This window comes from Macrotis lagotis, chromosome 1, assembly GCF_037893015.1.
Source record: "Macrotis lagotis isolate mMagLag1 chromosome 1, bilby.v1.9.chrom.fasta, whole genome shotgun sequence".
Taxonomy (NCBI): Eukaryota; Metazoa; Chordata; class Mammalia; order Peramelemorphia; family Peramelidae; genus Macrotis; species Macrotis lagotis.
In genome coordinates this window covers 298,549,798-298,566,006 of record NC_133658.1, presented here as the reverse complement: position 1 = coordinate 298,566,006, position 16,209 = coordinate 298,549,798, and the positions used below count along the sequence as shown (strand labels likewise).

The 16,209-nt window shown below is 36.8% G+C and overlaps 1 protein-coding gene across 1 annotated transcript in view; it reads right to left on the bottom strand.

The window, feature by feature from the left end:
* Positions 1 to 1,943: 1,943 nt before the first annotated feature.
* The window catches only part of PSME3IP1 (proteasome activator subunit 3 interacting protein 1), a 29,016-nt gene continuing 14,750 nt past the window's right edge, over positions 1,944 to 16,209 (bottom strand). Inside the window, exons 5-6 of the mRNA XM_074211261.1 lie at positions 9,670 to 9,734; positions 1,944 to 2,709 (exon numbers count right to left, since the gene is read on the bottom strand). Coding sequence (XP_074067362.1) covers positions 2,492 to 2,709; positions 9,670 to 9,734 — 283 coding nt within the window. The 3' untranslated portion in view covers positions 1,944 to 2,491. The remainder of the gene's footprint in view (positions 2,710 to 9,669; positions 9,735 to 16,209) is intronic.

The window sequence follows — 16,209 nt, the reverse complement described above, 5'->3', positions numbered from 1 at the left end:
TTTGCCCTTTGCCATTTTCTAACAGCACTGCTTTAATGTCTGGTGGGATCTAAAGCTGTGATGACTTTCTATTAGAAAAGATCCACAGACAGTATGATGGCTGATCTGAGAAGTTGTTCAATCTATGAATTAAGTATTTAATTTCCCCAGTTAAGCTCAGTTGAGGAACAGGGGGGGTGTTTGGTGGAACTCCCAGTTCTAGATTCCTTATTCCTTTGCAGTAGTGGGATTAGCAACCTCTCTGCACTACTTTTCCAAAAGGGTGTGAGCCTCTCTCTAAAGTTCTTTAGAAGACAAGTGAGACATACAGGTATTTTAAATTTATTAACTAGGCTTTTCATTTCTAATCAGCTGAATTGGTTTTAAACGTGAACTATATTTACTGATTATTTTATAAAGTTGTTCTTTATGATATAAAGTATAATTTTATATGATTTGTTCTTTCCCCCTGCCTCATTCACTTTTTTTTAGTTTTTTTAAATTTATTTAAAGCAATGGAATTAAGTGACTTGCCCAAAGTCACACAGCTAGACAATTAAGTGTTAGGAGACCAGATTTGAACTCAATGGCCTCCTGACTCCAAGGCCATTACTGTTCACTGTGATACCTAGCTGCCCCTGCTTTTTTTCTTTCTACAGTAGTTTCTTTCATCAATAAAGATAGTTAAATAGAGATTGTGTCCCTTTCAAATGCTTAATGAGCATACATTCATATTAACATAAATATATCTTGTTTTTGGTAACTGCATTCATTTCTAAGCTCCCTCTAATATCAAAAGCTGATTCTAAAGAGGGTAATTCATTTCCTAATGTGGCCTGTGACAGTTCTGAGGTTCGAAGGGTATACATGCTGTAATCAGGAAAGCACTACCATAAGAACAATGATACAAAGCAGAAGGTGCCTACATACCATCTTACCTAAACAGCTGTTTAAAACAGGGCAGCCACGCCTGTGCTGACAACCAAGGAACAATTAGCATACTGCAGCTCTGTAGAAGGAAAGAGAAGGAATTTACAAGAAGTCAACTTATCAATGAAGAGGAGTTGCCATCTGCCAATGGAAATCAAAGTGCCATTGTATGGAGAGGGGCAAACAAAAACTGAATGACTACGTTATATCTGTTAACACTAAAATGTCAGTATATCATGGAAATGTTACATATGTGTATGTCTCTAAGTCTGACAGAAAGGAAAAAATAATTGACACAGTAATACAATGGTTAAGATTTCTTAACACTATGCCTACCCCTCCATCCTCAGGGCTTCCATAACCAGAGTAGCAATCCACTGCAGCTCCTGAGATTTTCTGTTAGAGAAGGGAGTAAAGTATCAGTAGCTGATGTAGTCAGTGATACATTAGGCACCAATACAGGGAAAGGGTTAGGGTTGATCCTTTAGGAATATGCTCTAAAAATATCTTCAACAGTTGTAAGCCAACACTACATCTCACATCACGGGAACAGCTTCAATTGACTCATATACCATTTGTTCAGACACTAAGCATGTGTATCACTTGTGTTTAGTCTTTTAGGGTTTGTTGGATTCTATGAGCTCCTTCAACTAACCTACTTTTTCAACAGAACTATAGGCAACATTTATTAATGAGTACAACTGAAGAAGTTCTATCACTCAATCCCTAGTGCTTAGCACAGATAGTACTTTGCTTATAGTAGGTGCTTAATAAATGATTATTAGAAAAAATTAGTTCTATATTCCCACTAAATCCTTTCTATTATTGTCCTAGGCAGAAGGATTCAAGTGTGCCTTAACTGATTTATATCTTAACAACAGCCTTTATGCGATGTCACTGATCTCACTAGTTAATTGGGTGCTTTGTTTGGGGTATGGAAAGAAAGGTAAGAAGAGAGAAGGAATAGCCAAATATAAGGGAGAGGATGAGAATGAACAATATAAATGAGTGATAAGAACCACCCACTACAGATATGAATTCAGAATCTTTATTTAGTTACACAACAACAGGAATTGGTTAGTGTCAGGAGAGTGCTCAGTTTCATCACCTGGATCAGTTCTCTTCCTCCGCACACTCCAAAATTCAGTGTAACAAAATGATGCTGTAAAATTGGTTTTAACAGAATATTCAAACAATAGCTGTTCAATAACTGTCTTTGCCTTTGTTTTGCTGGAAAGGGAAAAACTAAGCAACCCGTCTGCAAACCAGCAGATGTCTTCTATTCAAGGAGATGCTTTCAGCAGGTTTCTCACTTGCCCTGCCCCTTACCCAGCTGAGTAGAGTGAAAAGACAGCACAACAGGTACAGTTTCCTGTACCAAGAGTGGGGAAAAAAAAAACAACATTTAGCTTCCTTAGCTAGGATTCTAGCATATTCTTAGACTAGGTTAAAGATGTAGCTGTGTGCACAGGAAGCAGGCAAAGGATGTTTTCAAGGAAGGTAATGCCCAAGGGCAAGATGAAGAGTCCAGACCACCCCATGGGGGAGGAGCCTCCTGCAATGGAATCATGGGCAAAAGAAATTATGGAGCCTCGAGGAAAGTGTTGGTTCGGAAAACCGACGACACAATCTTTCCAGTAGAGTTAATGGTGCCTTCACTGTCTGAACTGGACTCAGAGTCACTGCTTCCAGAGTAAGCCCCAAGGCCAGGAAGGATCCCAATACAGACAGCAGCAGAGGGGCAGTGAATGGTAGAACCACTCAAGGAACCGCTTCCAAGTGTCACACATGATGGAGTGTCTGTGGAAAAAAAGGCATTAGGTTCTATTACATTTGCTTTTTTTTAAATGATGATGCAGTGTTTTTGTAAAGAAACAAATTCACACCCTTCTCAGCCACCTTCATTCAATGCCTCTATTAGGCAGAAACAAGGATTATATTCTTTTTTGTCTCTATATCCCCAACCTATACCTTTGTACCTGACATAAAGATTAATCAAGTATAATAGAGTTTAAGAGATTTACTCAAATCTTATTTAAAAAAATTAATAGTGAAGCTGAGTTCAGATTAAGACTCAGCTTTTTTCTTATTGTGACTTTATCATTATCACAATTATAATTAATGATACACAACTCATATGTAACATAACACTTTAAGGTTTACAAAACAGTCACATCATCTTGGTGAGGGTAGTGGCATGAGTGTCACTAACACCATTCTACTTTAGAAGAAATGGGGGAGCTCATAGGTGAAGTGACTTTGAGTACAATTATAACAATTGCAAATCCTCAACATGTAAATCTGCCCAATAAATATTAATCAACCTATGTAAGTTATCATTTAAATAATCTCTTGGCCAAAGTCATTTAAAGTAATAGTCTTTATTTTTGTGGCATAACTAGAAGTGAGCATTTTTCTCATGTAGTCAGTGGAAGCAGTAGAGGAAAAAAATGCTCATTAATTGAAAAAATTAGTGGATGGACAAATGTTTTCATACATTTCACACAAATGTTCACTAACATTCTTTTACTAGGGATAATGAGGCAGAGATTAAACTTTTCAAAGAGAGATAGTATGTACAGACACATCTGCTAATCACTAAATCTTTTCTCAAACCTCATCCCTCTTGACTTCTCTGAATCTTAACACGATTTACTATTCTTTTTCTCTTTGATACTCTTTGCTGTAGTTTTTCATGACACTGCTGTCTCCTCATTCTCTTCCTACCTGATCTGAAAGTTCCATTTTAGTATCCTTTGCTGTATCTTCATCCAGACTACTTCCACTAATCTCTAAGAAAGATCATGATTAATGGGTCTATTTAACTAATTCTAACCTTTCTCTTCATCTCCAGACTCACGTATCCAACAGCTTACTGGACTCCTCAAAGTAGATGTCCAATAGACACCTCAAATCCAACTAATTATCTTTCCCCTAAACCCTCCTCTATTCCTTACTTCATTATCAATGTATAAAACAATACCATATTCATAACCTCATATATTATATAGTATACTGTATCAACTAAACTACTCACTCTCCCACCCTCATATTCAATCTGTTGCCAAGGCCTGTTGATTTCACTTTCATAACATCTGTTGAGTATGACCCCTTCTCTGCTCTATCTCTCGACACACTGGTAATGAGGTGCAGGTCTTCATCACTTCATACCCAGACTGCTGTATTAACCTTCTGGCTGGTCTCCTTGCCTCAGATCTCTCCCCACTCCAGCCTCCTATCAGCTGTCAAATTAATGTTTCTAAAATGTAGGTCTAAGTGGGTACAGCACTGGCTCTGGAGTCAGGAGGGACTGAGTTCAAACCTGACCTCAGACACTTAATAATTATCTAGCTGTGTGACCTTGGGCAAGTCATTTAACCCCACTGCCTTGAAAACAAACAAAAAAATAAAATGTAGGTCTATGTATCCTCCTCTTCAATAAACTCTAAATACAAAATCCTGTTTGGCTTTTAAAGGCCTTCTACAATCTGGCCATTTCCTACCTTTCCAGTTTGTTGTTGTTTTTCTGGCTGTTCCCATGCCTAGAATTCTCTCCTTGTTTATACACCTCTATCCTTAATGTTAGTGCCTTACCCCTGAGATTATTTCCAATTTATTTTGGATATGTAGTTGTTTGCATTATGTCTCTCCTGTTAAGATTGTGAGCTCCTTGAGAGTAGGAATCATTTTTGCCTTCTCTGAATCCCCAGAACTTAGCATAGTGTTTATAAATTCCTACTGACTTGACTTGATATAGACCAAACTAGAATTCATGGCATTTTTTTCTTTCCTCCCTCCAAGTCTCTTAGAAGTTACACTACCTGCTTCAAGAAAGGAAAGTCATCAACTACAATGAAAGTAGGTTCATTTTAACTTAAAGACCCAAACTCAAATTCTGGATTTGGATTCAGAAGACCTGGGTTCAAATCACGCTGTGCCACTTAATGCCTCTGTGACCTGGGCAAGTCAATTAACTTCTCTGGGTATAAATTCTTTATCAGTAAAATATGTGGTTTGTTGGACTCAGTGACCTCTGAGGTACCTTCTAGTTCTAAAATCTAAAACAAAGGAACAAATCCTTGATGGAGTCTGAGTATTTTGTAAACTAAGGACTGGCATATTTAAATGCCAATCAGAATATCATTTAACTCCTCAAACTTTTCAGTAACTATTATTATCTGGGGTAGAAGTCAGCAAACTCCTCCAGGCAAATCAAGGCTAAGTGTCAATTTTGGTTTTCACATTTCCAAATACAATGTAAAAACAGATTTATATAGATTCAAAAAAATATACTTCTTAGTTTATTTGGAAGTTATATAGCATATTATATATATATATATATATATATATATATATATATATATATATATATATATATATATATACACACACATATATATATATGTATACAGAGAGAGAGAGAGAGAGAGAGAGATTTGTGTACTTTTACTTCAGGCTCTCACTCAAGATAACCTAATAAGGTTTGGTTTTAGCCAATAGCTGATCAGAAGCAACAAGCTGGTTGGTGGACAGGAGGGATAAATACAGGACATCCAGAATTACACTCAATGATATGAGTAAGAAGTAACAGTTGAAAGTGAAAGAAACAGAAAAACTATTTAAAAATGGCCATAAGATTTCAAAAAGCACAGCAATCTGAGGCCATTCATATCAAAGCAAATAGTTCTCCATACCTCAGAGTGTCTCTGTCTCTCTCTCACTCTGTCTCCTCTCTCTCTCTCTCTCTCTCTCTCTCTCTCTCTCTCTCTCTCTCTCTCTCTCTCTCTCTCACACACACACAATTGATAAACTGATAAGTTAAATCATCTTCAGCAAGTTCAATTTATCAACAAGCATTCGTAAGTGCTTTACTGTGTTTCTGGCATTAGAGATACAAAGACAAAAATGTCATAATCCTTGTCCCCAAGGAGCTTCTAAGGCAGGACTGTATGAACAAATAAGAGATATATGCAAATACATATAAAATAGACAAAAACAGGGTGGGACAAGGTAGGTCTGGTAAGAGATAGAGTTGATGAACTGAGGGATTCTAAGAGGTTGAGGTGACTTGATATAGACAAAAAATGAAGTATATAACATTCTTCAGAAAGATCTCAGTCTAAAAAATAAAATGTTTTATAAAAGGGGAAGTGAGTGGAGCAGAAAGAATTTGACATTTAATTAGCTAAGCTTTAGGTATCTAGAATCACCCAGATGGAATATTTCCCCAACAAACACAGGTATATATGTTAATCTATCAACAAGATTCTGGACATATTGTCATCTAAATCACCTAATTTTGAGATTTCTTTTGTTAAAATAAAAAGAAAAAAATCATTGTTTCTTTTTCTTTCTTTTTTTTTAGGTTTTTGTAAGGCAAATGGGGTTAAGTGGCTTGCCCAAGGCCAAACAGCTAGGTAATTATTAAGTGTCTGAGACCAGATTTGAACCCAGGTACTCCTGACTCCAAGGCCGGTGCTTTATCCACTATGCCACCTAGCCGCCCCTAAAAATCATTGTTTTTTAAAGACAGGATAGTCTGAGCCAAATGAATCATGGCTAATCACAAAAACACAATAGTAACAAAGCCATGAATTGATATTCATCAATAGAACTTTTGAAAAAAGGAAATTAAGTTTCCAAAATTATCTAGAAGGTTGCCAGCAGGAAAAAAAAGAGGATAGCTAATTGCCCAAAAAGGAAAAAATTTGCCCTCGGATCTTTCCTATTTGTATGTGCTTCCTGTAAGCTCCCCTAATTTGCAGGAACTCATTGTTAAGCCAAATAAACACTCAAAATCTTTTTTTAAGGTTTTTTTTTTTGCAAGGCAAATGGGGTTAAGTGGCTTGCCCAAGGCCACACAGCTAAGTAATTATTAAGTGTCTGAGACCGAATTTGAACCCAGGTACTCCTGACTCCAGGGCCGGTGCTTTATCCACTGCGCCACCTAGCCACCCCAACACTCAAAATTTTTAGTAAGAGTGTGTTCTTGGGATTGAGACAGATGCGTGACTTGAGAGTAAATAAGAGTTAACTTTTGCATTTGCTTACTCTGCTAAAGAAGTAAGTGTAGGGAACCTTCAGATATAGGGCCCTGTCTTGCTCCTGCTGACAAGGTCTTGCTATGAGGATTTGTCTCCAGAAGACTCAAAATCCAAACATCAGTGATTAAAACTGAAGTCAGTTTTGAGATCTCTGAGCTGGTAAAGCACTCCAACAGAATATTTCTTTCCCAGACCCTGCTAGGAAGAGTTAAAGAGTGGGAAGAGGGATGTGGTTGGGACAAAACAACTGTAAAGTTGACTCAGTTATTAGATACAAATTTCCCTAGATCATTAAATCTGATAAGATAGTACCAATTAAATAAGCCTTCAACATTTCCTGTTACTGTTCTAGGTGCTAATAGATAAAAAGACAAAAAAGAAATGATCCTACTCTACAAAGAGTATCTTCCAGGGGAGTCAAACACACACACACACACACACACACACACACACCAGTATTTTCAATAATATACAAAATGAAATCAAAGAAACTATAGAGCTGGGTGGATTAAAAAAGACTTCAGGTAGAATATGACTCTGGAACAGAGCTTTGAGGGAGTTTTCAAAACTGAAAAGGAAAAGTCAGTTCAAAGGCCCAGAAACAATAACAAGGCCTTGTTTGGCTCTATCTTAAACTGTACTAAGTGAAGGAAGATATAAAAAGGTTGGAAATGAAGGTTAAACTGTGAAGGGCTTTAACAACAGGAGGCTATACTTGAATAACATGGTCAAAGATATGCTTCAGGAATCTGGAAGCCATATGTTAAATTTGAGAGAGGAGAGATTTGATACAAGGAAACTAATTAGAAAGCTATTGCAATAATACAAGGCAAGAGGCACCAATGGCCTAACCCAGGGTGGAAGCCAAGGGAGCAGGGAGAAAGAGGTCATCTAAACCAATTTTGAATTTTAAAGCTAAGGAAACTAAGAAAATTCAGAAGGTTAAGTATCTTGCCCAAGGTCACACTATAAGAAGTGAATCCTGATCCTCTGACTCTGGGATTTCATCCCAGATGTGTTTGCACAAAAGTTTAGAATTTTGTGCAGTGAATAAAGGCTACATGAGTCTAGCACAAGACTGGGCACAGATGACACTCACCAGTTGGATGATGGTGGGAAGGTTACTTGACCTCCCAGTGCCTTGGTTTATTTTTCTGTCAAATGAGAGTGATAATTGTGCCCTCTTATTCATAGAGTTGTTGTAAAGAAAGGAAACAGATTAGAATACTGTATGAGTTATTGGTTTTATTAGGGCATGATGTTTCTCCAGAATGTTATATAGGTTTCATTTCTATTTATACATGTGGCTGAACCTGAGATTTCATCAGTGCAGGGACCTCCCAGTATGGCCACTCACTCTGCAAATGCAGACTGCAACTTACAGAGTTGACAGAAGAGGCGAAGTGATACGTAGAATGTGTCAGAGGGAGGACTTGAACTCAGGTCTTCCTGACCCCAAGGTCAGTTCAGTGTTTTGTCCACTATGTTAGTGAGTTGTGAGCACCATCAATAAATGAATCATGTTTAATAGGCTGTATAATCAGATAAAATGATTAGGTAAGACAGCTATTTAAAAATACCATCAAACTTTGCAGTTGTACTGGTTCTCCTGAATCAGGTGATTCACTTGCCAAAACCCCCAACAGGATGTATGCAGACTGATACTTTATGGGATAGTCACATATACCAGATAAAAGTAAAACATTTCCCTTTTGGGCTAATAAGAGAACCATCTTTGGTGATTCATTATTTTTGAAATATTTTGTATCATTTTGGGGTTTAATAAGGGAAGAAAATAACTTAATAAATAAAAGAGCTTTCCAAAAGTAGCATAAGCTATAATCACTTAGAGAGCTTTAAGCAACAGATAATCACTTATTAAGTACATCATAAAAGGGATTATTGTTTAGATATAAGCTAAACCAAAGTCTCTAATGTTTTAAAGGTAGGACTTGTTTGAGTTTATAGATGTTTATAGATGACTACAATGATTTAAGCTCTGTGCTTCAGTCACATAGAAAATTGGGGTAGAGCCATAAACAGAGAATAAGATGACTTATTTCCAAATCCTGACAATCACCAGAGCACATAATCCACTTATGACACAAGTGACTTAAAAAAGATTTCATCAAATAAATGGTAGTGAAGTTATTTTTACCAAAGAAAATGACTGGGGACTATAAATTCAGACCAAGCCAAACATTCAGAGGCACTTGGATATTCGACTGCCAACAGAATATAATCCAAGAAGAAACTACAATTCTTAGCATTTTTATTAAAAAAGAAAAATACTTTGCAAATAAAACCAGCACAAAGGCTATGTAACCGTTAATAATAATGAAAGACCACAAATGATATCTCTCTGCTCTAACATTTCTTTGTGGAGCAATTACCAAAACACTTCAATAAATTATACAGGTCTATTTATAAACACATACTTTTTTTTTTTTAGGTTTTTGCAAGGCAAATGGGGTTAAGTGGCTTGCCCAAGGCCACACAGCTAGGTAATTATTAAATGTCTGAGACCGGATTTGAACCCAGGTACTCTGACTCCAGGGCTGGTGCTTTATCCACTGCACCACCTAGCCGCCCCAACACATACTATTTCTTAAAAACAGCATGTATAAGACAAACAACTATCAACAAGTTCATGCTATATATCCCAGTATATCACTCTGGTACAAAGTAAAAATAAGATCTTTATGCTACTACACACCTTGATTTTGATCATCTTGCTCAGGGTCAAGTTTCAGCCTTTTCACATTGTTGTTGCCCTCTGAACTGTAAAAAGAAAAATGGTGATTTGTGTTATGTTTGTACAAAGTGATCATCTGTTCTAAGAAAGCAGTGCTTCATTAACCATTTGGACAGACTGTAGGGAAGCTTCAAAGAACTGAGGTGGGGGAGGAGGGAAGGATCTTTTATTTGGATTACATAATTATTAATACAATGGTTCTTCAAAAAAGTAACGGGTAGGTAGGTGGAGGACTATTGCAATTTTATCCTATAATCCTTGTCCAAATTCCTAATTTTTTTTTTTTAGGTTTTTGCAAGGCAAATGGGGTTAAATGGCTTGCCCAAGATCACACAGCCAGGTGTTTAGTAAGTGTCTGAGACCGGATTTGAACCTAGGTACTCTTGAGTCCAGGGTCGGTGCTTTATCCACTGTGCCACCTAGCTGCCCCCAAATTCCTAATTCTTTAACTGATATCAATGAGAAAATTTTGATTATGCCCAAAGATAGGCTTTCAAGAGTATCTAGACCTACTGATAACTTCACAGAGGAAGGGTATCTAATAAATTCTACGAAAACCACTGACTGACCAGATGGTCACTTCAATGGAAAATGAAGCCCTCATCTACAATCTCCAATGAGAGGTCATTAGAACATGTGTGTGTGTGTGTGTGTGTGTATATAATGTATAAGCAGCTTTTTGAAAAAACAGAGGGCTACAAAGAAATGTTATCAGTTCTACTACTACCCCAAAGCACAGTGAAGAAAATGTTAAATACCATAACCTAATGCAAATACTAAAAATGAAAAAAACCTGGTCACTAGCCTAGTAACTCTAATGAATAAGTAAGGGAAGAGATCCCTCACTGTTCTTTGCAAAGATAAGGAACCAGGAATGTAAAAATACTGCAGATAGTAATAGATTTTTTTTTTGATGTGCTGGTTAAGTTTTGCCAAACTGTTCTCTTTCCTCATTTTATTCACTATTAAAAGGAATGGTTCTTTCAGAAAGAGAGATAAGAGGGATACATTGGCAAATGTAGGTTATATGAAAAAGATATCAATAATAATTCATCTTAAAAATAAACAACATAAGGGGCAGCTAGGTGGTACAGTGTGTAGAGCACTGGCCCTGGAGTCAGGAGTACATGAGTTCAAATCCAACCTCAGACACTTAATTACCCAGCTGTGTGACCTTGGACAAGACATTTAACCCCACTACCCTAAATAAGTAAAAATTTAAAAAAAACAAAGGCTATATAAAAAAAGGTATCAATAAAAATTCATCTTAAAAGACTCTCTGAAACTGAAAGGGATCAAATATAATTATTTTTTCTGGTGTAGCTTCAAGTACCAGTGAACACTTGATAAACATATTTCCCAGGATCACAAATTTAAATTTCCTTGGAAGTCATCTTGTTCAATGTACTCATTTTTTTTTTTAGGGTGGCTCATTCAAGGCCACATAGCTATGTAATTATTAAGTGTCTGAGGCCAGATTTGAACTCAAGGACTACTGACTCCAGGGCCAGTGCTCTATCCACTGTGCCACCTAGCCGCCTGCCAATGTATTCATTTCACAGATGAGGCTGAGAAAGCAACTTTTATTACACAGGACGTAAGTGATAAGAGGATTGAACTCAAATCCTTTAACTCCCAATTCAATGCCTTCTTCATTATACCATGCTAACTGCTCTGAGATCTAATAAAAATGACCAATCCACTCATAATGACTAAGAAATAAGAGTCAGACAATCCACTTCTGATTTCATAAGGAAAAGAGTTACTTTGTTGACTACAGGTGCTATAAGCACTATCAGCAATGAACTTTAACATATTCTAAACACATAAGTAGTCATGTTCAGCATGCCACAAGTTGGAAAAAATTGTTTAAATAAGCTCAATAAACCACAAAAAAAGTAAAAGACAAGGTAGTAAAACTCATATATGCAAAAACTTTACATTAATTATTCTTGCTATATTTCACAGAAAAAATTAGGCGAAGAACTTGGTAGAAACAGGTTTATCACTTGCGAGGAAAAAGTTAAGGTACATATTAACTCCTACTATAAATAGTCTGGAGGGGCGGAGCCAAGATGGCAGAGTAAAAGCAGGAATTCCTACAAACTCTCCCCAGAACACTCCAAATGTCTTTAAATAATGACTAACCAAATTCTAGAGTGACAGAACCCTCAAAAAGACTTGAATGAATCAATTTTTCAGCCCAAGACAACTTGGAAGATCCACAGGAAAGATCTGTTACACCTGGTTAGAAAGGAACTGGCTCCAGGCATCCAGGAATAGCCTGCAGGGCACCTGGGTCCCTGGGGGGCACCTGTGTCAGTGGAAATGGTGATGGTTTCCAAACCTCTCAGCTCAAGGATTGCCAAGGACAATTGGGAAGGGCAGCGGAAAACTGCCACACCAGAGTGAGAGCAGAATCCAGTCCAGTGCAGACCTCAGCCGCAGCCCCAGCTCCCGGGGACCAGAAGCAGGTTTAGGAAGCCACCCAGAAGCTGCTTCTGGAGCACTCAGTCTATGGATAGTTAAGGGGGTTAGGGGAGATTTCAGAGGTCTCTCTGCTATTCCTGAGGTAGGACTCTGTTGCTTTGCTCAAATTCAGATCCAGGTTGTGGTCTGGGGTCCCAGTCCCAAGAAAAGCCAGCTTTACTGTCATAGTAGAGAAAGGTCTCTCCCTCATTTTCCAGGGCAGAAAGGAGTTCCTGTGGCCATCCACAGACCAGAACTCAGGCTAGGAAAGCAGTCAGGGTCTCTCATAAGACCTTGAAGGAACTGAGGTACTGTGGGGGGAAGGGATCCCTGAAAATAGCTGCAAAAACCCTCAAAAGCTTGAGCCAGTGTGTCTTCCACTCTGGAAGCAGAGCCCCTCCTTAAAAAAAAGTGTTAAAATTAAGTCATAGGCTGGGGAAATGAGCAAACTACAGAAGAAAAAGAAATCTAACCACAGACAATTACTTTGGTCCTATGAAGGATCAAAATACAAACTCAGGAGATTAAAAAAAAAATCAATGTTTCTGTGTTCAAAGCCTCCAAGAAAAATGTGAACTGATCTCAGGCTATGGAAGAACTAAAAAAAGATTTCGAAAATAAGTTAAGGGAGGCAGAGGAAAAACTGGGAAGAGAAATTGGAGTGATATGGGAAAATCATGAAAACCAAGTCAGCAACTTGGTGAAGAAATTACAAAAAAATACTGAAGAAAAGAACATCTTAAAAACCAGTTTGGGTCAAATAGAAAAAGCAGTCCAAAAGGTCAATAAGGAAAAGAATGCTTAAGAAGCACAGACGAAAAAGGAGATACAGAAGTTCCTGAAGAAAATAATTCCTTCAAATGTAGAATGGAGCTAAGGGAAACTGATCCTTTGTGCCCTGATAACCTAGAAGCAGAGTGTAAAATAAAAATTGAAAGAACTCACTGATCACCTCCTGAAAGAAATCTAAAATGAAAATGCCAGGAATATTATAGCCAAATTTCAGAACTCCCACGTCAAGGAGAAAACATTACAAGTAGTCAAAAGAAACAATTCATTTATGTGGAGTTATGGTCAGGATAACACAAGATTTAGTACCTTCTACACTAAGGGCTCCCAAGGCTTGGAATATGATATTCCAGAAGGCAAAAGAGCTTGGATTACTACCAAGAATCAATCACCCAGCAAAACTAAACATACTCTTTCAGAGGAAAAGATGGACATTCAATGAAATAGAGGACTTTCAAACTTTCCTGATAAAATAATCAGAGCTGAACAGAAAGGGCAAATTTTGAGGGGCTTAATGAGGTGAACTGCTTGTTTTCCTGCATGGGAAGATGATACTGATAACTCATATGAACATTTTCACTTTTTAGGGCAGTTAGAAGAAGCATATATAGACAAGGCAGAGGAGGGAGACTGAATTTGAAGGTATAATGTTTTAAAAGGTTGGAGTTAATGAATGAGAAAGAAATGCACTGGGAGAAAGGGAAAAAAGAGATAGATTAGGATAAATTATTTCACATAAAAGAGGCAAGGAATAGCTTTTGCAATGGAGTGGAAGAAAGAAGGGGAAAGTTTGTTCACAAATTCAATTAGAATTCTTAAAATAATGAGTAAAGCATTTTAAAGGGTTTAAAATGTTAAATGAACTGAGAGCTCTGGAGAAGAAATTTGGAGAGAGAATTAGATTAGCACAAGGGGGTAAAAAACCTCACCCAACTAAAAGAATCTCTGAATAATAGAATGGACTAATAATAGCTTAATGACTCCATGATAAAAAGAAATATCGAAATATTGAAAAAATAAAAATATGTAAGGCATCTTATAACAAAAACAACAGACCTGGACCACGGAGAGAGAATTTAAGAATTACTGAACTACCTAAAAGCTAGAGTCAAAAAAAAAGGGGGGGGGGGGAGAACTTAAATATATGTCAAGAAATCATGAAAGAAAATTGTCCAGATCTCTTAGAAACATTAGGAAAATGAAAGTTGAATCCACTGAGTATCTCCTGAAACCCCAAAATGAAAACTCAAAGGAAGACCACAACCAAAATCCAGAGCTTCAAAGAAATAACACTAGCAGTCAGAAAGAAAGAGTTCAAGTATTAACGAATATCACAAGATTAAACAGCTACAATTTTAAAGGAACAAGATGATAGCCACCAAAGCAAAAAGATATAGACTTTAACCAAGAATCTAGCAAAACTGAGTAGAATGGAAAAAAAGTAAATCCTGTAATAAAAAAAGACTTTCACAAATTCCAGATAAAGAGAGCTGACCCGAAGAAAAACTTTTGAGAAGGAACTATGGGAGTTAAGAAAAACATGGAAAGGTGAGCAATCATAAAAGACATTATAGGGAGAAGGGATCACATCATCAACTTCTAAGGACCACAGTGCCACAGAAGTCAGAGTCAAATAAGATGGAGGGTCTGGGAATGATTTTATGTTTTATGATTTTAAAAGGAGGGAAGAAAAATAAAATATACACTAAAGAAGAATGGAAAAGGTTTCATTACCTTACAGAATTGGGGGTACACATATAATTTGTACTCACTTTCATCTGAATTGGTCAAAGCAAGGTAAAATACCTGAACACAAATACACATAATAAGTTTGATATATTGCATTCAACAGAATAACAGGAAGAGACAAAAGGAGAAAGGGGGAAATAAAAGGAAGGGTGGATCATGGGAAAGATTAAATATATGTAAAAAAAACCACAAGTTCAAAAAGTTTAAAAAGGAAAGAAAGGTGAAGTAAACCATTTTGGACATCTAAATGAAGGCAAGAAAAGAGAGGCAAAGAAAGCTGGTTGTATGAAGCAAATAGCATTAGTACAGAATACAAACCTGTTCTTCTCAGAGAGGAAAAATAAGAAAATGGATTAGAAGAAAATAAATAAAATTAAAAGTTTTTGCACAAATGAATTCAATGCAGTTAAGATTAGAAGGGAAAAAATTGGGTAAAAAATTTTCAGCAAGTTTCTCTAATAAAGGTCTCATTTCCAAAGGTACTGAATCATACATATAAGTATTATTTTCCCAATTGGTAAAGGATATGATCAGTTCAAAAGGGAAGAAAAGGTTTCTTTTTCTATATATTTTTTAAATATACCATATCATGAGTAATTACAGAAATGTAAATTAAAGCAACTTTGAGGAATCTTCTTTACATAATATTCTTTACATAAAAGGTGACAAAAAAATGATGATGACAATTGCTGGAGTGGCTATGGGAAAACAAGTGCAACAATGCCCTGATGCTTTAGCTGTGAATTGGTACAGTCATTCTGGGAAGCAATTTGGAACTATGCCTCAAAAGTTACTAAACTCTATCTTTGACCCAGCAACATCACTACTAGGCCTATATTCCCAAGAAAATCAAAGAAAGAAAAAAATATTATGTAAAAAGTATTTCCAGGAGTAATTTTTTTTTTTTTTTTAGGTTTTACCAAGGCAATGGGGTTAAGTGGCTTGCCCAAGGCCACACAGCTAGATAATTATTAAGTGCCTAAGGCCAGAGTTGAACTCAGGTACTCCTGACTCCAAGGCCTGTGCTCTATCTACTGTGCCACCTAGACGCCTCCCCAGGAGTAATTTCTGTGGAAGTAAAGGACTAGAAACTAAAGGGATACTAACAAATTATGATATATGAATAAAAATGCAATACTATTATGCTGAAAGAAGTGTAGAAAACATGATTTCAAAGAAACCTGGGAAAATGTGTATGAACTGAGGTAAAGTGAGCAGAACTGAAAAAACAATCTAGAATATCAATTGTGTAAAAAAGAACAATTTTGAAAGACTTAAAGAACTCTGATTAATACAATGCTCAATTATGACTCCAGAGGGCCAAAGAGTTTGAAAAAATAAGAGGTGCTTACCCTTCATGCTGAAAGAGATGCAGAGTTTGGATGTGGCTATAACAGGGAAATCTGTTTAGTTTGAATAACTTATTTCATAATACATTTTTTTTATTCTTCCCTTTTCCAGTAGAACAGGAGATGGTAGAGGGAAGAGGGAGAA